We start from the raw sequence: 22060 nt of genomic DNA on the forward strand, positions 1-22060 counted from the left end.
TTAGCACTGATTGTTTGCAGCCTTGTGTGCACCATTTTATATGGGTTTCAAATTTTTTGAATTTTATGGTTTTTGCGCTGATTATCACTATTTTATTATTTAGCCATTACAATTTGACCCTTGTCAAAGTTGCTAAAATTATTTCGCTTGCCCATTTTTTCTGCTTTTAACGCATCAACTTCAGGGACAACATGTTTACTTGCTGCCTAATATATACCACCCACTTTCAGGTTCCATTGTAATGAGATAATCAATGTTATTAACTTTACTTAATGCTTATTAGTGGTCATATTGGAATGGTTAGTGTCTGTGTGTGTATATATATTTCTGCATTATTTAATTCAAATTAAGAATAAGGTAATTTGCTGTAGAGAAGTCATATTTGCCGTGCATACATTTGGCATTTGAAATCACGCGGTAAATGCTAATTATACTTAATGAACAGGTGTCCTGATCTCAGTGTATATAGACTCTTCCCTGATGAGAGAGTTGGTGCATGTGAGAGTGCGGACATGGTTCTCGGACTGGTGGGGGAGAGTGAGGGGCACTGAGCGTGCACAGATTAGTGAGACAGCTGTGGAGGGGGGTGGGGGTGGCTCAGAGGGAGAATCACAGACTCACACTACCCCTGCGACAGGAAGAGCAGGGAGACAGACACAACTAAGGGAGACTGTAAAAGTCTGGAGCATAGACCGTCATGTGGACACCGACACAGAGGCGTCGATAGGATGGAAGTGTACCCCCATGATGTGGCCAACTGGGACTCCTCGCTGTCTTGTTCTTCTCTATCTAGGCAGCCTTTGGGCATCATCATCAGGTCATGAGGGGACAAGCGCATCCTTGCGATTACAACTCCTGGGCTTCTCATAGGGAGCCAGCACCTGCTTGGCGTAAGCGCAGCGAACATCATGCTTGCTAGAATACTTCTCTGGATCTTTTGCCTGCTACCCCTCGTATCTCCTCTAGAAGGTGAGCTTCCGAATTTTCATGGTCCTCTATCCTCTCTTTGTCCACTTTTGTTGCCTTAACAAAAATGAATGAAAAAGCTTCATCTGCAACTTTGAAATGCTGCTTTAATCTATTTGGACCAGAAAATGGCTTATTAGACGGCAATTCGAGGAACATGTCTTGTTGGAGATGTGTTGGCTACAGAGCAGGGGTGGTTTTGGTAGCAGTGTCCTCCTAGTTGACCGGGTCTTGTTGGAGATGTTTTGGATTCAGAACAGAGATGATTTTGTTGCAGTGTCCTCCTAGGTGACTGAGTCCTGTTAGGGACATGTTGACTTCAGAACAGAGGTAGTTTTGTAGCAATGTCTTTACAGGTGACTAGGTCTTGTCGCTGGGAAACGCGTTGGCTTTGTGGCAGTGTCCTCCTAGGTGACTGGATCTTGTTGGAGGTCTGTTGGCTTTAAACAAGAAGTGGTTTTGTAGCAGTGTCCTCTTTGGTTACCGAGTCTTGTTGGAGATGTGTTAGCTTCAGAACAGAGGTAGTTTTGTAGCAATGTCTTTACAGGTGACTAGGTCTTGTCATTGGGAAACGCATTGGCTTTAGAACAGAGTTGGCTTTGTGGCAAGGTGACTGGATCTTGTTGGAGATCTGTTGGCTTTAAACAAGAAGTGGTTTTGTAGCAGTGTCCTCTTTGGTTACCGAGTCTTGTTGGAGATGTGTTAAAATGTGGTTTTGTAGCATTGTCTTTATAAGTGACTGGGTCATGGTGTAGATGTGTTGGTTTCAGAACAGTGGTGGTTTTCTGACAGTGTACTTATAGGTGACGGGGTCTTGATGGAGACATGTTGGCTTCAGAACATTGGTGGTTTTCTGGCAGTGTACTTATAGGTGACGGGGTCTTGATGCAGACATGTTGGCTTCAGAACAGTGGTGGTTTTGTGGCAGTGTCCATATAGGTGACTGGGTCTTGCTGGAGATGAGTTAACTTCAGAACATGGATGACATTGTAGCAGTGTCCTGCTAGGTGACTGGGTATTGTTGGAGATCTGTTGGCTTTAGACAAGAGGTGATTTCGTAGCAGTGTCCTCTTAGGTGACTGGGTATTGTTAGAGATGTTTTGGCTTTAGAACAGAGGTGGTTTAGCAGCATTGTCTTTATTAATAACTGGGTCTTGATGGAGACATGTTGGCTTCAGAACTGTGGTAGTTTTGTGGCAGTGTCCTTATAGGTGACTGGGTCTTGTTGGAGATGTGCTGGCTTCAGAACAAAGGTGGTTTTGTAGCACTGTCCTTCTAGGTGACTGAGTCTTGCTCCAGGTGACCTTTGATCAGAGGCGTAACTAGAACCTTCAGGGCCTTGGTGCAAGAAACCATGAAGGGCCCCCCGGATCACTGGCCGGGGCCCTTCCCTTCAAGCCTGGGGCTCTTCCCACTGATCCTGGGGCCCTTTACTCTCGTTGAAGGGGGCTTTATTACGGCCCAGCAGCAGGATCCTTTCACAAGTTCTGCTGTGGGCCCCCTTCCTGCCATCTTGGGGCCTCCCCACGGTGGTGGAATGCCAGACCCCATTGCAAATGTGACCTTTGAGATCCTGGAAGTTCACCCACTGGTGTCAGTAGTTTTTATTTTTTGGTATTTTTATTGTATTATTTTTTTATCATTATGTTTAATTTTTTTTACAATGCAACTGACTATGACTCTGTCAATTCAGAAAAGGAAGGAGTTTGTAAATTACATATTTACTGACCCCTTTCCTGGTTCTCTATTGTGACACATCCCCTGCAGCAGCCGGCAGGTGAGGGGAAGGAGCACAGTGGGGGGACCAGGGGAGCACACAGGGGCCCAGAGACAGCAGAACACAAGTAAACTGGATAGGAGGAGTGGAGGGGACAGCATACAGAGGAACCAATCTCCTCCTGTAGCTACAGGAGGAAAAAGGAGGACAGTGATTTCTCTACATGCTGCCCCCGCCGCCCCTCCTGTCCAGGTGTACAGGGGAGCCACACAGGCCCCCTGGAGCATGGGGCCCCATTGTAATTGCAACCCCTGAAGTTACGCCCCTGTCCTTGATAGGTTCAGACAAACACAAGGATAAGCAAATGTGACCATCTTTTATATGAGGTAGACTTACAAACTAGAGACACTCATACAAGGACCTTGTCGACTTGCTTACAGAGTCCTCATACAACCACTTTGACCAACAACTCTGTCCAACTCTGTCTGGCTATTCAGCTCCGATGTCAGCAAAATAGGCCTTTAAAACTGTCTGAAAATGGCCTGATAATTGAAACCCAAAGAGTTAGCTTGGCTAGGGTCTTGCTCCAGGTGATCTTTGTTGGTTTGAACAAACATATGGTTGGGCAAGTGTGACTGACATTTGTAGATGAGGTAGAATTAAGGCACTTAATGACAGCGTAGATGGGCAGATATTGTCTTCATGAGACCAGTTTGACCAACAACCCTGCCCTAGAGGCTATACAACTCAGATATCAGCAAATAAGGTCTTAAAAATGCTTGAAAATGGCCTGCTAATTAGAACCTAAAGAATTAGTTCAGCTAGGGCAGCTGATTTTGAGAGCACATAACAGAGAAGGTGTATTTTATGAGTTGCTGCTTATGTGTTGCATTACGGAAAAAGAGATTCAGATTTACTACAAACAAGAAACAAATAAGGCTCCATGCACACAGGGCGTCATAAAAACGTGCTCCAAAGCTGTTTACATAACGCCGGGAAACAGCAGCTGTAAAAACGTGCTTTCAGTAGCTTTTTCTACTAGCGTTATTGCACGTTTGGCCACAGTAGCTGTTAGCAGCGTTTTTTTCTGCCTCCATTCAAAATCAATGGTTCCCTATGGGAGCCTAATGATTTGAATGGAAGTCACACCGCAGGTCGGATCAGGGTGATCCGACTTGCGGTGCGACCTGCACTGTGAGAATCTTGAGGGGGAACTCCACGCCAAAATGGGGAAAAAAACGGCGTGGGGTTCCCCCCCAGGTTCCAAACCAGGCCCTTCGGATCTGGTATGGAATTTGAGGGTAGCCCCTCGCCGAAAAAACGGCGTGGGGTCCCCCCCAAAATCCATACCAAACCCTTATCTGAGCATGCAGTCCGGCATGCCAGGAAAGGGGAGGGGACGAGCGAGCGGCCCCACCCCCCCTGGATCATACCAGGCCACACGCCCTCAACATGGGGGGGGTGTGGGTGCTTTGGGGCAGGGGGGGCTCTGCACCCCGCACCTCAAAGCACCTTGCCCCCATGTTGATGAGGACAAGGGCCTCATCCCCACAACCCTGGCCGGTGGTTGTGGGGGTCTGCGGGCGGGGGGCTCATCGGAATCTGGAAGCCCCCTTTAACAAGGGGGCCCCCGATCCCGGACCCCCTCCCTATGTGAATGGGTATGGGGTACACTGTACCCCTACTCATTCACCCCATAAAATGCAGTGTATGGAAATAACGACAGGAGACGTTTTGGAAAATTTATTAAAAATCTTCATCCGGCTCTTGTCCTCTCCGGGGGTCTTCTCCTCTCCGAGGGTCTTCTGCTCTTTTGCTGTCCGCCCTTCTTGTCTTCTCCTCTACGGGGTCTTCTGCTGTCTTCTCCTCTCCGAGGGTCTTCTGCTGTCCGCCCTTCTGCTGTCCAATCTTCTTGTCTTCTCCTCTCCGGTCTTCTGCTCTTTTGCTGTCGGCTGTCGGCTGCCCTTCTTCCTCCGGTCCTCCTCCGACGACGTCTTCAGCGATTATGCCGGCCTCTGGTCTCTGCAGCTTATTATATAGCCATTAGGGGCGTGGCCGCCAGATGACGTCATCGGGAGACCACGCCCCCTTGTGTCACAGATGACGGGGGGGGGGGGGATTTCATATAAAAAAAATTTAAAAATATTGTTTTTTTTTTTTTGTCTATTGCGCAAAAAGTAAAAATCGCACAGGTGATCAAATACCACCAAAAGAAAGCTCGGTTTGTGGGGAAAAAAGGATGTAAATTTCAGTTGGGTACGGTGTCGCACGTCCGCGCAACTGTCGCACGACCGCGCAATTGTCAGTTAAAGTTGCACAGCGCCGAATCGCAAAAAGTGGCCTGGACAGCAAAATCCTCCGGTGGTAAAGTGTTTAAAGTGGTTGTAAACCTCAGTCGTTATAACCAAAGCATATTCCTCCAAAGTGTGTACTCAATAAGGAGCACTGTGGGGTTCATTTACCAAATGCAAACAGACTGTGCACTTTGCAAAATGCAGTTGCACTCTGCAAGTGCAGTTGCTTCAGAGCTTAGTAAATGAGGGGAAGCTCTGCTGACTTCCCTCATCCAATTATGTGCAAGCAAAAATGCTGTTTTTTTTTTTTTTTTTCCTGGCATGTGATTGGGTATTCTTTGCAAAGTGGAGCTTTACCTCGTTTACTAAATTCTGGAGCAACTGCACTTGCAGAGTGCATAGTCTATTTGGCTTTAGTAAATTAACCCCTAAGTGTCACTTCTGTCTGCTGCCCCATTCCCCTGCTTTCAGCATGAGTCACTTCTGAAAAGTTTTTCTGACACCAAGAGAAAAATAGTGACATGGGAGGGACCTCCAGCTGATTAATTAAATCAAAAAAGAATGATAAACCAATATCAAGTGAGAGAATATGAATCACAAAATAGCATGTGAAAGACACCTGAAATGTTAATAAATGACATCAAGAAAATGCTGAACTAATATCAAGTGACTGCTAGGAATCACAAAATAAATGCATATAATATAAATTTAAATAGTGTCCATATAATGATATAAACATATATTATAGGTCCCAATGATAAGAATCCAAAAATGATAGGAGTAGGTGGAGTGGATGAAAGATAGGAAGCCAATGCCTGCTGTCATCACGGTGCTCCAACAAATATGACATGCATATCAGCTTACCAGAATCAGGTATAAAAACAGCCTGTACAGATAGTCTCCTCACAATAAAGAGATCTAAAACCTCTGTGCTTTAGTGAACAAAAGTGAAAAAGAAAGATTTAGAAGCCATTCAATGCAAGCAATTTGCGGGTAAAAAAGAAGAAATCTGGGTTGCAGACACCTGCGTGGCCGCTAGGTGTCGCACCCTATATACAACCTGGTGAGTCTTTTCTATGGTGGATATCGTCTAGGGGCTCCTATATTCCCTCTGATTTTCCGAAGTGTGGTCCTCAAAGAAAAATACAGAGAGGGGAACCCCCTAGTACCATATCGCAAATGTGTATAGAAGAAACGTATAGTAACTCACAGGGAAGAATCAGGCTGTCCTCGATCAGTGGTGGTGTATGCCGGGAAGCTTCCGCATTCCACGGCTCTGGCTCCGGAAATGACGTAATGACGTCGATGACTCCGCCCTACCGGTTTCGTCGATAGACGTCTACTTGGAGCGGCCTTGGAGACTTGGAGACGTCCAAGTACACGTCTATCGACGAAACCGGTAGGGCGGAGTCTTCGACGTCATTACGTCATTTCCGGAGCCAGAGCCGTGGAACGCGGAAGCTTCCCGGCGTACACCACCACTGATCGAGGACAGCCTGATTCTTCCCTGTGAGCTACTATACGTTTCTTCTATACACATTTGCGATATGGTACTAGGGGGTTCCCCTCTCTGTATTTTTCTTTGAGGACCACACTTCGGAAAATCAGAGGGAATATAGGAGCCCCTAGACGATATCCAACATAGAAAAGACTCACCAGGTTGTATATAGGGTGCGACACCTAGCGGCCACGCAGGTGTCTGCAACCCAGATTTCTTCTTTTTTACCCGCAAATTGCTTGCATTGAATGGCTTCTAAATCTTTCTTTTTCACTTTTGTTCACTAAAGCACAGAGGTTTTAGATCTCTTTATTGTGCACAATCACTTTTAAACCTGTTTTTAAACAGGTCACTCCTTTAATGAAAAATAAAAAATCACCGTCTTGTCTTTAGTTTTGTGTCTTTTTTTCTACATTAGCACTTTGCACTTTGTTATTTTAAAGGCACAGAGTATGTACTCTCACTAAAATTGGTTTTTGAAAAACCACAAGTCACATGTGCACTTTATAAATTATACCTTATTAAGAATAGCACATTCAGCACTTTTAATTTTATATATACATTTTACATATATTCCCTATGTTTTTTATACCACTATTTATAACATTTACTCACCAAATGTATTTATGCTTTTAACACGGTAGCGCCGTTCACAACCCCGCTTGCACACTTTTCATTCTTTAACCCCTTTGGGTTTGGTTGTTGGCAGCTTACACCGTGATTTTTTAACCTACACTCACTGCATATCCCATAGCGCTGGTCACCTTAGTTTTTATTAGTCTCCTCACAGCACCACTTTTCATAGGAGATCCCTTGCTTCAGTGAGCCCAAACATAGATGGCCAAAAAGGGAGGGATTGAACTGATCCCGGCACTGATCTCAGATGAGATCTCCGGTGACACCATACAAGAAAACAATAGGCTCGATAGTGTAATAACGCAAAACCAGTTTAATAGACACATAAAAGGTTGCACTCACATGTAGATGAATGATAACCGCTAAAAATTCAAAGGAAGCCGACCGTCTCTCGTATAGCCTGTCCTCCAGGCAGCGCAGTGACGTCAGCACACCGTACCCTACGCGCTCATCTGAGAAGACTTCTAATGGGGATGCGGGTGGCGTGCTGACCTCATAAATTAAATAAACAATGACGACTCAAACCCTGCCTCAGTCTGAACTGTGCAGGACACATAGCGGCCGCCATATTGTATATGTCCTGCACAGTCCAGACTGAGGCGGGGTTTGAGCCGTCATTTTTTATTTAATTGGTGAGGTCAGCAAGCCGCCTGCATCCCCATTAGAAGTCTCTCAGACGAGCGTGTAGGGTACGGCATGCTGAAAAATGCAATGCAATATGGCGACCTGGAGCTGGTCTGTACACAAAATGTATACTGACCACACCCCAGAAACATAATTTCCTGCTTGTGTGATTGGCTGACTGATTTTCCCAGAGGTCTGCACTAAGATACAAGTCAGATTTCAGGCATCCCCTGCAACAAAATATTAATTTATGCTGAGATACTCCCAATAGGAACACGTCTAAAGGAATGCAGGCCCAGCAGATTTTCTCAGTGCCACAGCTGATAGATAATTATGAAACCACTCCCATTCGACTCACTCAGCACAGAGGAACAAACAATGATTTCTTCAGAATAACAAAAGAAAGGAATCTGCAACAAAGTTTGTTATAATCCTTGTAATGTACAGAGATCACCCAGAGGGGAATGTTTTTTTCTCAACAAAAGTGGAGTTACGCTTTAAGCTATTTCCATACCTATAGGGCATTTTCACAATGGATAGAACCTCCCCTAAAATCTCCTAAGGGCTCATGCACACTTTATCCCAGCCACTTCTGGACAGGAAGATTTTCCCCCTTAATGACCAGGCCAATTTTTACGATTCGGCACTGTGTTAGTTTAATGTTGAAGCAAAGTGTGAGAATTGGCTTGGGTTGAAAGTGGTTAAGGTTTGGGGAGATTCCTGGCCATGGACCCAAAATGTGGATGTTTTATCCCCTAGCCACTTAGTTATCACTTTGGCCATATGGCAAGGTGCTCCATCATGCTGGAAAAGGCATTGTTCCCAAACTGTTCTTGGATGGTTGGGGGAAATTGCTTGCGGGGGATGTTTTTGCACCATTCTTTCGTCATGGCTGTGTTCTTAGGCAAAATTATGACCTAGGAGATGCAGTGCATGGTACAGGAGATTCTCTTGTACCATCTGTGCCATGCCTGTACCATCTCCTGTGCCATACCTGTACCATCTCCTGTGCCATGCCTGAACCATCTCCTGGGCCATGCCTGAACCATCTCCTGTACCATGCCTGAACCATCTTCTGTACCATGCCTATACCATCTCCTTTGCCATGCCTGAACCATCTCCTTTGCCATGCCTGAACCATCTCCTGTGCCATGCCTGAACCATCTCCTGTACCATCTTCTGTGCCATGCCTGTAACATCTCTTGTGCCATGCCTGAACCATCTCCTGTGCCATGCCTGAACCATCTCCTGTGCCATGCCTGAACCATCTCCTGTGCCATGCCTGAACCATCTCCTGTGCCATGCCTGAACCATCTCCTGTGCCATGCCTGTACCATCTCCTGTGCCATGCCTGTACCATCTCCTGTACCATACCTTTACCATCTCCTGTACCATACCTGTACCATCTCCTGTGCCATGCCTGAACAATCTCCTGTGCCATGCCTGTACCATCTCCTGTGCCATGCCTGTACCATCTACTGTACCATCTCCTGTACCATGCCGGAACCCTCTCCTGTGCCATGCCTGTACTATCTCCTGTGCCATGCCTGTACCATCTACTGTACCATCTCCTGTACCATGCCTGTACCATCTCCTGTGCCATGCCTGTACCATCTACTGTACCCTCTCCTGTACCATGCCGGAACCCTCTCCTGTGCCATGCTGGTACCATCTCCTGTGCCATGCCTGTACCATACCCTGTACCATCTCCTGTACCATGCCCACAGCCCTGCATCTTGTGGACCATGTCCACAGCTCCTGCACCATGCCCACAGCCCCTGTTTTGGGTCTCATGGTGGTCCAGTAGCTGCTGCAATTCCCACCCTAGGCTTATACTTGAGTCAATACGTTTTCCCAGTTTTTTTAGGTAAAATTAGGTGCCTCGGCTTTTATTCGGGTCGGCTTATACTTGAGTATATACAGTAATTGCAATTTATCATTCTGATCACTCTTCATAACATTCTGCAGTATATTCGAATTGCCATCAAACTGAAGCAGCAGACGTTGTGAAATAATTGTGTCATTCTCAAATGTTTTTGCACCATTCTTTCGTCATGGCTGTGTTCTTAGGCAAAATTATGACCTAGGAGATGCAGTGCATGGTACAGGAGATTCTCTTGTACCATCTGTGCCATGCCTGTACCATCTCCTGTGCCATACCTGTACCATCTCCTGTGCCATGCCTGAACCATCTCCTGGGCCATGCCTGAACCATCTCCTGTACCATGCCTGAACCATCTTCTGTACCATGCCTATACCATCTCCTTTGCCATGCCTGAACCATCTCCTTTGCCATGCCTGAACCATCTCCTGTGCCATGCCTGAACCATCTCCTGTACCATCTTCTGTGCCATGCCTGTAACATCTCTTGTGCCATGCCTGAACCATCTCCTGTGCCATGCCTGAACCATCTCCTGTGCCATGCCTGAACCATCTCCTGTGCCATGCCTGAACCATCTCCTGTGCCATGCCTGTACCATCTCCTGTGCCATGCCTGTACCATCTCCTGTACCATGCCTTTACCATCTCCTGTACCATACCTGTACCATCTCCTGTGCCATGCCTGAACAATCTCCTGTGCCATGCCTGTACCATCTCCTGTGCCATGCCTGTACCATCTACTGTACCATCTCCTGTACCATGCCGGAACCCTCTCCTGTGCCATGCCTGTACTATCTCCTGTGCCATGCCTGTACCATCTACTGTACCATCTCCTGTACCATGCCTGTACCATCTCCTGTGCCATGCCTGTACCATCTACTGTACCCTCTCCTGTACCATGCCGGAACCCTCTCCTGTGCCATGCTGGTACCATCTCCTGTGCCATGCCTGTACCATACCCTGTACCATGCCGGAACCCTCTCCTGTGCCATGCCTGTACTATCTCCTGTGCCATGCCTGTACCATCTACTGTACCATCTCCTGTACCATGCCTGTACCATCTCCTGTGCCATGCCTGTACCATCTACTGTACCCTCTCCTGTACCATGCCTCTCCTGTGCCATGCTGGTACCATCTCCTGTGCCATGCCTGTACCATCTCCTGTACCATGCCGGAACCCTCTCCTGTGCCATGCCTGTACTATCTCCTGTGCCATGCCTGTACCATCTACTGTACCATCTCCTGTACCATGCCTGTACCATCTCCTGTGCCATGCCTGTACCATCTACTGTACCCTCTCCTGTGCCATGCCTGTACCATCTACTGTACCCTCTCCTGTACCATGCCGGAACCCTCTCCTGTGCCATGCTGGTACCATCTCCTGTGCCATGCCTGTACCATACCCTGTACCATCTCCTGTACCATGCCCACAGCCCTGCATCTTGTGGACCATGTCCACAGCTCCTGCACCATGCCCACAGCCCCTGTTTTGGGTCTCATGGTGGTCCAGTAGCTGCTGCAATTCCCACCCTAGGCTTATACTTGAGTCAATACGTTTTCCCAGTTTTTTTAGGTAAAATTAGGTGCCTCGGCTTTTATTCGGGTCGGCTTATACTTGAGTATATACAGTAATTGCAATTTATCATTCTGATCACTCTTCATAACATTCTGCAGTATATTCGAATTGCCATCAAACTGAAGCAGCAGACGTTGTGAAATAATTGTGTCATTCTCAAAACTTTTGGCCACGGCTGTACAAGGCTCTGTCCCTAGATGGATGCAGCGAGGGGAAGATTTTGCGCCGTGATCCATACATTAAGATCCTACCCCTTGATGGTGACAGTTTGCACTCGGAATGTACACACAGACATTCGCAGCCACAACAATGGTGTGATTCTCTAAATAGTAATGAGCCGTAAAGTAAATATTTAAAGAGTCTGTATATTATGGGACTGATGATCCTCACCTGGTTATTATAACACTATTCTGACATCTCTGCTGCTGTAAATCACATAGAAGACCCATGGGTTCAGAGTCAGAGTTTTACTTTATTGTGCTGTATAGGTTGGATGCATCTTTTTTAACCCCGGCTAGATTAAAAATAAAAACAATTAACGAAATTTATATTATGAAAAAATCATTAACCCTTTTGCTGCCAGATCCTTTTTTTTTACATTTGCACATTTTCGGCTGGAAGATTTCCTAAAACTTCCAAAGCGTTATAAGGGGTAATTTATTAGGTGGGAGCAGCTGTGCATAGTAAAGGGCCATACACACTATAAGATTTTCTGAACACTTTTTCCTTCAGATTTACCTTTTCTATGTAGTGCAAAGGCCTGCCAGATTGCATACAAATTGAAAGTGTTAAGGTTTGACCTCATATTATATGGTTTTGGTAAATCTAAAGGAAAGTCTTCAGAAAATCTTATAGTGTGTATGGCCCATAAGCAATCAGTTTCTATCTTCAGCGTGTTCAGTTAAAGTGAATCTTCACCTTAAGGCCCCTTTCACACTGTCCGTCCGTCGGACAAACTCCGTTTATCTCAGCGGGGGATCGATCCGCCGATCCCCCGCTGAGCAGGAGGATGACAGCTGTGTCTCCGCGCTGTGTGCGGAGACACAGCTCTCAGTTCCTCATGCATCTCTATGGGGGAAATCGGATGGGAACGGACCGTTGGTCCGTTCTCATCCAATCCCATCCGATCCGATCCGCTGGACAGATGGAAAATAGGTTTTCCATCCGTCCAGATTTGACGGATTGGATCAGATCGGATGTCAGCGGACATGTCTCCGCTGACATCTGATGTCCCATAGGGATGCATGGGGGGACCGTTCAGATCTGCCAAAAAAACAGACAGGCGGATCTGAACGGTCCGCCTGTGTGAAAGGGGCCTAAAAAGGAAATTTCGCTGATCCTCCTCCCCCCTCTTCCACTTTTGGCAATTTTTTTTTTTTTTTTTAGGGAGCAGGTACCTATTTCTTGCAGGTACCTTCTCCTACTTCCGGTGGGATCACCTAGGCAATCGCAGCGGAAGTAACCCACCCCCCCCCCACTGCCTGCAACCTCCTGGTCGCAGGTCCCAGGGGACTGCAGGACCATTCAGGGTGCAGCACAGCTTGCGCAGTGGGAAGCCAAATTAAGCTACAGGGAGTCACAGCCACCTTTCCACAGTAAACATGGTGGCGCCAGGGACCCAAAGACCAGTGAGGAACTGGCCCAGGTGAGGACAGTGCTGGATCCCTGGACAGGTAAATTTCTCTTTATTAAAAGTAAGCAGCTACAGTATTTGTAGCTGCCGATTTTTTTTTTTTTTTTTTAAATGACTAAAGATCTTCTTTAAGCTTTGAAAACTAAAGCTAGAAGCTTGATTGTTATTTTGTACAACCATTCCAGATTCTGGCTGCTTCAGTTTGTATTGGGAAGGCTATTTGATAAATTGCTGCATGGCTTGAGTGGAAATTCTTAACAATTTGGAGTTCTCCCTTAAACTTACTGAGATTTGTTTATTTCTGATGTCCTCTGCAGCCTTATACCTCAATGCCTTGTCTGCTCTATGCAGGTTATAGCTGGAGGGGGGTAGTGTATTCTTTACTGATACTGTTCCTGGATTGTCAGCCCTTCTGTGGGTATCTTAAAGCTAGTGTATGATAAGCTGTCTAATGGACACTTGCTATTAAGCGTCTCCAGATCTACATTTATTATGCACACCGTAAACTGGACCTTTGCTGCTCATGCCTTGGCTGGTAAAACCCTGTATAAATTTACTGCCTTGTTTAGGCATCCAGCGTGTAAGATGACTGCAACCAACAGGTTGCCCCGGGTAGTCAAGACACTCTAAAGGAGTCTGTTACACCTCTCCCTGTGGAAGGATTCTCTACTATGACAATGTCAAGATTTTTCTTGCAGGACCAGTCAATTGGCCAATTCAAAGCGGAGTTCCACCCTAAAAACTATCTTTGCACCGTCCGCTAGCTTAGATGAACCTGAAAAAGAATTGGATAATTACATTTTTTTTTGTTTCACTTACCTTGTTTTTAATGAAAATATACTTACCTTCCTTCCTCTTCCTCCCTCTGTGGCCCTCGACGTCACTTCCTCCTTGCATTGACTCCTGGGAGATGAGCGTCATCGATCCCAGGAGTCAATGCGCCTGCACCGGAGTCATTCGTCACTTTCGGTGCAGGCGCATCATTCCCTGCTGAACAGCTTCTAGCCATGCGCAGAAGTTGTTCAGGGATGACGCGCCTGCACCGGAAGTGACGAGCAGGGCATTCTGGGACTTCGACGTCACTGAAGAGGACACGCTTCGGCTTCAGCTGCCCACACCTGATGGACAAGATATTTTCAAGGTAAGTGTTTCTTCTTACAGGTAAGTGAAAAAGGGGACAGTTCAAAGGCTATCGTTGCTTAAATGCACTAGCCCTGACTGTCCCTGGGGTATTTTTAGCTTAAAAATTTTTTTTAGCCCAAAACTCCGCTTTACCTCTCTTCAAACAATTCCTAAAAAGAATATGCAGCTGAGGAAGATCTTTGAGCAGGTTTTTTGGTACCTCCTTTTGTAGGCTGCTAGGATGCCTAAAATAGCAGAGGTATCTGCAATGCAAGTATTTAGCACTTCCAAAGGACTGCATTGCCTTTTTTCCTATGATGTTTAAGCTAGAAGATTATTCTTCAATCGGGGTGCAAATTGAATATAAGGACAGAGCAGCAGAATGTCTTATTGGTCAGCACCTTGCAGTACTGGGTTTTTGAAGTTCAAACCCCAACCAGGACACTTCTACCTTCACTGCAGGATGTCAGATTAGGGCGTTTATGGGGAAGAGGTTTTCCAGCATAATAAGTCACCTGTTAGGTGGATGTAGCCTTCATCAGCTTAGCCGTATACATGGAGTTGTCATTGGAGGATGCTGTGCCCTTCAGTATACTCAATCAGAATTTGATGTGTCCTCAGGGGATGTAGCTTCTTCTGTTGATAGCCTTGTGTTGGACTTGTCCCTAAGGGGTATATCTATCTGCAGTTGCAGCCTGGGAGCCTGCTTTAACTTGCCTCTCTTCCAATACAATGGAAGTTGGTGTGAAGAATATTCTATCCTAAATAATATTTCTGACAAGTGGTCTGCATTGCAAGAGTTTATTCTGCCCCTTCAAAGGCTAGCTTTATCTTGATGGTAAATAGCTGGAGTTGGTTCTACAAGTAAAATATTCTTGTCTACATTGCGAGAGTCTAGCAGTCCCCTTCAAAAGCTAGCTTCATTTGATAGAAAATAGCTGGGAATAATTCTACATATAGGACTATCTTGTCTTCATTGTGAGAGTCTAAAAAGTCGCCTTCAAGGGCTAGCCGCATTTGACAGCTAAGAGCTGTGTTTAGTCTAGCCTCCTTCCCTAGGAGTACATGTCTGCTGAATGAAAGCGGTCTGCAGTTCAAGTCAGTATCTAACTCCAAACAGGTTTGCTTCTGCAGTTCCAACCAGGAGTCCAGGAAGAATTGAAGAGAGAGTCCTCAACCAAGTAGTCTTCAAAAAGCTCCACTTCTGGGGGAGAGGTTACTTACTGGCCTTTCATATTTGTGCCACCCATTTGTATCTTATGGGTACCTGGTTGCTCCTCTTCTGCTAAGAAGATACAGCTTTGGATTTGTACGGTTGGACCTTCATGTCAAGCACTTCAGGCCATGTTGGTCAATCAGCCACCTTCAAGCCTCTGACTCTGCCAGGAGGAATCCTTTGCTCCAGCAACAATAAGCAAGTTCTGCTAGCCAATGTGGTTCTTACAGTCTCCAGGGATGGCAATTCTAGCAGATGTGATTTTTGGAGGAGTACTATTGTTGCTCAGAGGGATGCCTATTTCCAATTTCCAGAGCTGTCTTATGACATACCTCTGTTTCTTTGGGTGAAGTAGAATTCTTTATCTCTTTTAAATAGACATGGAATTTTTGGGAAGAATCATATTCTGTAGCCCAATGGGATAATAAGTGGTTTCCTACATACAGGTCCCTCTAAGTGGACTTTATCTCTGGACAAGATTTCAGCGTTAGATCTGGTACCATCGCCTTACTGTTACAATCTGGAAAGCTTTTCCCTAGGGGCCTGGGTCAAGACCTGGGTGCGAATGCTGTGTCAGATCAGGAAAGTTTTCACAAACCATATGCTTTCCAGTTCGATCCATATACAGTTTTTTGGAGGTGTCTGTTGCTAAAGACTGTGGCAATGTTTGTAGTAATTCCCTATTGGCCAAACAGGCATTGGTTCCTTCCCTTGATACCGGGGTATCAGATTGAAGTTCTTTCTCTCGGATGAGATCTTCTGTCATAAAGAGCAATATTCCACCTTTCTTCAGCTCTTCCACTTTCTCATCCTGGCAGGAAGAGACTAATCAGGCTTGGCTGTTGTTTCTCTAAGCTAATATTTATAAATCCTACAAAGGATTTGAATAGAGCTTGCTCAGTTTGGACTGCTTTATTTTCTTTGCTTCAGTCCGCTGGTCAGGTGCATTCTGGACTTCAACTGATCCTAAAGCTCTCTTAGAGGGCAGATCTCTGCAGTCTCTTTCATATCCAATGTCTCCTAGGTAAACTATCCCCCTTACACATCCAATACTTTGATGCGGGGTTGCATCTGAGACTCGAAGGAGACCAAGTCTCTCTAGGCAGTGTTTACTTCTTGTTCTGGGCTTCCTTGCTGGCTCCAAATGAAATCTTTTTTCAGTCCAGCCTGGGTAAAGACTGAGCTATGAAAACATGCACTCTAAGGGCTATCTCTTCAGGCACAAAGTTTGCCAAGATCACAGCTTTAGGCTAAGAAGGATCCTTAGTGACTTACAGCTCCAGATGGAATCCCCTCCAGTCAAGTTGGAGTAAGGATTGAGCCATGATGTCAAAATCTCTAGGGCTACATCCTCAGCAGTAAGCTTGGTCAGAATCAGGACACTTAAGGCCCATTGACAGCTTGCTGCTCCAGGTGGAATCTTTCAGTTCAGTTTTGAGTAAAGTCTTAGTCGTGAAGGCAGCCATTCTATGGGTCCTCTTCCTCAGTCAGGAGATTGTTGGGATCTGGGCCTTGTGCCAAGAGGGATCCTTGTGGCTTGCTGCCCAGTACAGGTAGTGTTTAGATCCATACTGGGCGGCAATCTGAGGTGGCTTCCGCATTCTATGAGAACAAAGGATTTGTTTCTCCCATATGCAGGACCACCACGAATAACTGGTTCCATGCCATGGATATTGGGATTTTTCGAGCATGCTCTTATGCTACTGTTTTGCTCAGAATATTAGGACATATTTGTCACTCTTTCTAGCATAATCAGCGGGACGGAGATGTCATCCAGAAGTTTTGCTGGGTTGGTCATTCCAGCTAGTCATTAGGCTTATAAAGCTTAGGGCTTGGTTCCTATGGAAGCAGTCACCAGGGCCGGCCTTTGGGGTGTGCGAGCTGTGCGGCCGCACAGGGCGTCATGGGCAACAGGGGCGCCGTACGGCCATGAGTCACCACAAACTCATCCAGAAGTGTGTAGGCTTTGTGGGCTCCCTGTGATAGGGCGCAATGAATAGTTATAGGAGGACGAGATGTCTTCCATTAAAGCTGTACTGGTTCTTTGTCAGGTGTAGCTAACTTCCTAATGCTGTCAATATCTATCCATAGGGTTTGTTGGCTATGATTGAAACCATACTTTTCTGACATTCCACTCTTGTTTTTTGGGCTAATTAGTTCCCAAATGCATGCTGCCATGGAAGTCTGTCAGGAAAACTGAAAATTTACTATGAAATACTTACCGTAATTTTCCTTTCCTGATGGACTCCATGGCAACAAGGGTTCCCTCCCAGAGTCATGAGTAGGCTAGTTACGGAATGCGGCCTCTGGCTCAGACTGAAAATTTATGGGAGTAGGGTCCTGTGGGGTAGGGGTGAGAGCGGGGCTACCCGAGCGTATGCTGCCATGGAGTCCATCAGAAAATGAAAATGACGGTATTTGATAGTAAATTTTCTGTGTTTTTGGTAAAATATAAAGCATGAGGCTGTTTTTAAGCAAATAGATAACACAAATGTCAAGCCTTAAGTGCCCATTCACACCAGGAACCACACATAACTGCACGTTTTATGACGGCATGTTTACATGTATTTGAAGTGTGATTGAAGGGAGTTTGACATGCACTTGCTGTCTACTTCACGTGCACTTTTTGTGCTGCATTTGCGTTTTTTTCATACGTTTTTGGGTTTGGCTTTCTTGGCTTAACAACTTGATGACTGTTCACAGTAATCCTACGGCGGCAGTGCGGCTACCCTGGGTCCAGCGACATAGACCTTCGTCGCTGGACTACTAGTGATTTCGGCGGCACGCTCCCGCTGTGTTTAGACACAGTGGGAGTCAGGCCAGAGGAGGAGAGGCAGCGATAGCCTCTCTTCCCTGATCGTCGGGGAAAGAGTGAGAAGACCTGCCTGCTTATGTAAACAAAGCAGGCGGATCTTCTCAGTGACAGACAGGAGATCACAGGATTCAGCATAGCTGAACCTGCGATCTCTATCTGTGTCACAGAACCCCCCCCCCCACACACACACACACACACGTCAGTAAGCATGAGGCATACATTTAACTCCTTGATCACCTATACTGTTAACCCCTTCCCTGCAAGTGTCATTATTACAGTATCAGTGCATATTTATAGCACTGATTACTGTAGTAATGTCACTGGTACCCCCAAAAGTGTCAAAAATGTCAGTTAGGGGTCCGATCTGTCCGCTGCAATGTCGCAGTCCCGCAAAAAAAAAAATCGCAGATCGCCGCCATTACTAGTTAAAAAAAAAATAAACAATAAAAATGACAAATCTTTCCTGTAGTTAGTAAACGCAATAACTTTTGCGCAAACCAATCAAAATACGCTTATTATGATTTTTTTTACCAAAAATATGTAGCAGAAAACAAATTGGCCTAAAATGTTAAAAAATGTTGATTTTTAAATTTTTTTTGGGAATGTTATATATCAGAATGTAAAAAATATTGTTTTTTTTTTTTTTCAAAATTGTCGCTCTTTTTTTTTCAAAAATTAAAAATCGCACAGGTGATCAAATACTACCAAAAGAAAGCTCTATTTGTGGGGAAAAAAGCACATAAACTGAATTTGGGTACAGCGTCGCACGACCACGAAATTGTCCGTTAAAGTAACACAGTGCCGAATCGCAAAATATAGCCTGGTCAGGAATGGGGTAAAATCTTCCGGTCTTAAAGCGGTTAAAAATATACTCATTGAGGATTTTTTTGTCAAAGCCATGTAGCTAAATACATTTTGGCCTAAATATATGACAAAAATTGAATATATTGGATATTTTTTAACTGTCAAAGTAGAAAATGTCAATTTTGTCGCAAAATTTTCGCTCTTTTTTTATTAATATTGTAAAAAATGAAAATCGCACAGGTGATCAAATACCACCAAAAGGAAGCTCTGTTTGTGGGAAAAAAAGGACGCAAATTTAGTTTGGGTACAGCATTGCATGACCACGCAATTGTCAGTTAAAGTTGCGCAGTGCCAAGTTGTAAAAAGTGGCCTGGACGTAAAGCAGGAAAATCCTCCGGTGGTAAAGTGGTTAAAAACACCAGCAAACCATGAACATCAGGGAATGGTGTTTAGACTCTACAACTGACGGTGCAATCAGTCCATATAAAGTATAAAAAATACGAGGCACATAAAATGACATAGTATGCCACCAAACTGAGTTCAAAATGGCGGCAGGACCTCTGGCATATAAGTCAAGCTTTGAGCAATTTTTTCTGGTGTCGGTGATCCTTCTGTCTGGGTTGATGAGATTGAGCAGACAGGCTCCATTCACACCTGAGCATATCGTTTTTCAGGCATTTCTTTGAGCTTTTTTCAGGCATTTTTTTGCAGGTGTTTGGAGGCAAGCATCGACCTCTAACGAAAACTCTTGTAATCTGCCAAAAAATAACTTTTTGAGCTTTAGGGTCCTTTCACACGGTTCGTTTTTTCCTCTGCTCAATGACCTTTTCTTTTTTTTTTTTTTTTAAACAGATACGGATGCACTTTTGGAGTGTCCGTTACGTTTGTCCATTTTTCCTCCCATCCGTTTGCGGATGATATACGGACATAATGTATGTCGATGGGATTGTGGATGTCAGCGGATGACACCGCTGACATCCGTTTTTGCGTCTGTTACGTTTTTTAAACGGAGGAAAAATAGGGTTCTGTTCCGTTCCAAAAAATGGAACTGAACTGAAAGGACGCAAATCGGATGTCAGGGAATGGTCATCTGCTGACATCCGCAATCCCATTGACATGCATTATGTCCGTTTTACATACGCAAACGGGCAAACGGAAAAACGGACATACGGACCGCCCGTGTGAAAGGATCCTCAGGCGTTTTGCTTCAGGTGACAAAACTCTCATATTTGAACAGGGGGCAGTTGAAATGAATGGGATTTTGCTTGTTGGGCGCCATGAGACTTCAGAGATGAGCGTTTTACGAGCTGAAATACGCTCAGGTGTGAACAGGGTCTAAGAGAGTAAAACCTTCTGGGGCTGAAGTGGTTAAAATGCATATACTTCCACTGTGGAGACTCCTAGAAGTTATAGTGAGGACTACAGAAATTGGGGTGCCTTGATGGGGCTCTGTAGCTTTTACATGTATTTGCAAATGTGTGCAGACCAGTGGGGGCTCAGGGCTGCTGTCCCCCCATCCATGCTTCCGGCCCCCTAATCTACATGCAGGGTGCCGGACGCATGGATTCCAATAGGGGTTTTTTTTTTTTTTGGAAGCACCTGATTAGAGCCAGAGGCTCTAATAGGCTTTAAAAAAGGGTGGGCTCGGGACGCAGAGCACTGCGCTCTGAGCCCACCCACTTGTATGACAATAGCGAATGAATATTCGCTATTATCACACTGATTTTCCTCCCAGCCAATCAGGGAGCGGGTCATGAGACCCCTTTCCTGATTGGCTGAAAAGATTACTGGCCAATGGCCAGGTAGAGGGAGGAGACGCACGGCCGGAGGAGGTAAGAATGCTGACTGTCAGCCGGTCAGCCGTCAGTCCCGCTGGGGGGGTGGTGTATTTGCCAGCCGGCCATACATCCATCCCACTGGGGGGGTGGTGTATTTGTCTGCCGGCCATCCGTACGTCCCACTGGGGGGGGGGGGTTGTGGATTTGCCTACCGTTCATCCGTTCGTCCTGCTGGGGGGGGAGGTGTGGTGTATTTGTCTGCCGGCCATCCATCTGTCCCGCTGGGGTGATGTATTTGCCAGCCGGCCTACCGTCCGTCCCGCTAGGGGGGGTGGGGTGGTGTATTTATCTGCTGGCCACCTGTCCATCCTGCTGGGGGGGGGTGTATTTGTCTGCCGCCCATCCGTCCGTCCCAGGGGGGGGTTACGGATTACAGGTACAGCAATTCACGGGAACCTGCCAACCTGCTGCCATATACCTGTGGCGGCTGGTCAGCAAGTGGTTAATATCAACCCCATGCTGTCTCAGTGACAACAGTCACTAGGACATATAGGGAGGATGAATGACAGACAGCAATAAAGATCTGACAGGGGTTCTAGCTCTTTCTCACTCCATCCAAAACAAAAATACAGTTTACATTTCCTCATGCTTTAACCACTTGCAGACCACCCTACATATCTTTACTGTGGCAGGGCGGCAGCGTGACCCAGCACTTCCGGGTGGGGGGGGGGGGTGCAGATGGGCGTTGCCGGCATTATGGCTGTGCTGTGATTGGACACAGCACAAGCTATCAGCAGGTACTGACCAATGGATGTCCAACAGCACCAACTGATTAGCAAGGAGAGACACAGAACACAGCTCTTCCTATATACAGTAAACAGGGCAGAGCTCTGTTTCTGTCAGTGGGGTAGTGATAGATTTTCATTCCCTGCAAAGTAGGGAATAATGTTCCTCACTTCCCTTAGTGAAAGCAGCACACTGTGTACACAAACACCGGCTAGGCACACATTTAACACTTTGATTGTCCTAACTGTCAAACCCCTTTTGCAGCCAGTGTCATTAGTACAGTGACAGTGCATATTTTTAGCACTGATCACTGTATTAGTTTCACTGGTTACCACAAAGTGTCAAAAGTGTCAGTTAGTGTCCGATTGTCTGCCACAATATCGCAGGCTCGCTATAAGCCACTGATCACCGCTATTACTAGTATACAAAAATAAATAAATACAAATTCCAGTATATAGCACATAGTTTGTAGACGCGATAACTTTTGCGCAAACCAATCAATAAACGCTTATTGGGATTTTCTTTATCAAAAATATGTAGCAGGATACATATTGTATATGTGTTATAGTGAGGTGCTACTACCCTTATCTCAATGTATCAAATATTAATATATATAAACCGTCATTTTTACAAAGTGCCTACGTGCTTAGATTGAAAGTGCAAACGTGCTTCCAAAGTGCAAAAAAGATGTGTGCAATATATATCAAAATGCAA

The 22060-nt window shown here is 45.7% G+C and overlaps 1 protein-coding gene across 1 annotated transcript in view; it reads left to right on the forward strand.

The window, feature by feature from the left end:
- The first annotated feature begins 655 nt into the window (after positions 1-655).
- Positions 656-22060, forward strand: part of LOC309562560 (ephrin type-B receptor 5-like) — a 128052-nt gene continuing 106647 nt past the window's right edge. Inside the window, exon 1 of the mRNA XM_082266809.1 lies at positions 656-969. Within this exon, the coding sequence (XP_082122935.1) occupies positions 909-969 (61 nt within the window). The 5' untranslated portion in view covers positions 656-908. The remainder of the gene's footprint in view (positions 970-22060) is intronic.

Source organism: Pelophylax lessonae, assembly GCF_965119305.1.
Source record: "Pelophylax lessonae genome assembly, chromosome: 9".
In the NCBI taxonomy this organism is placed as follows: Eukaryota; Metazoa; Chordata; class Amphibia; order Anura; family Ranidae; genus Pelophylax; species Pelophylax lessonae.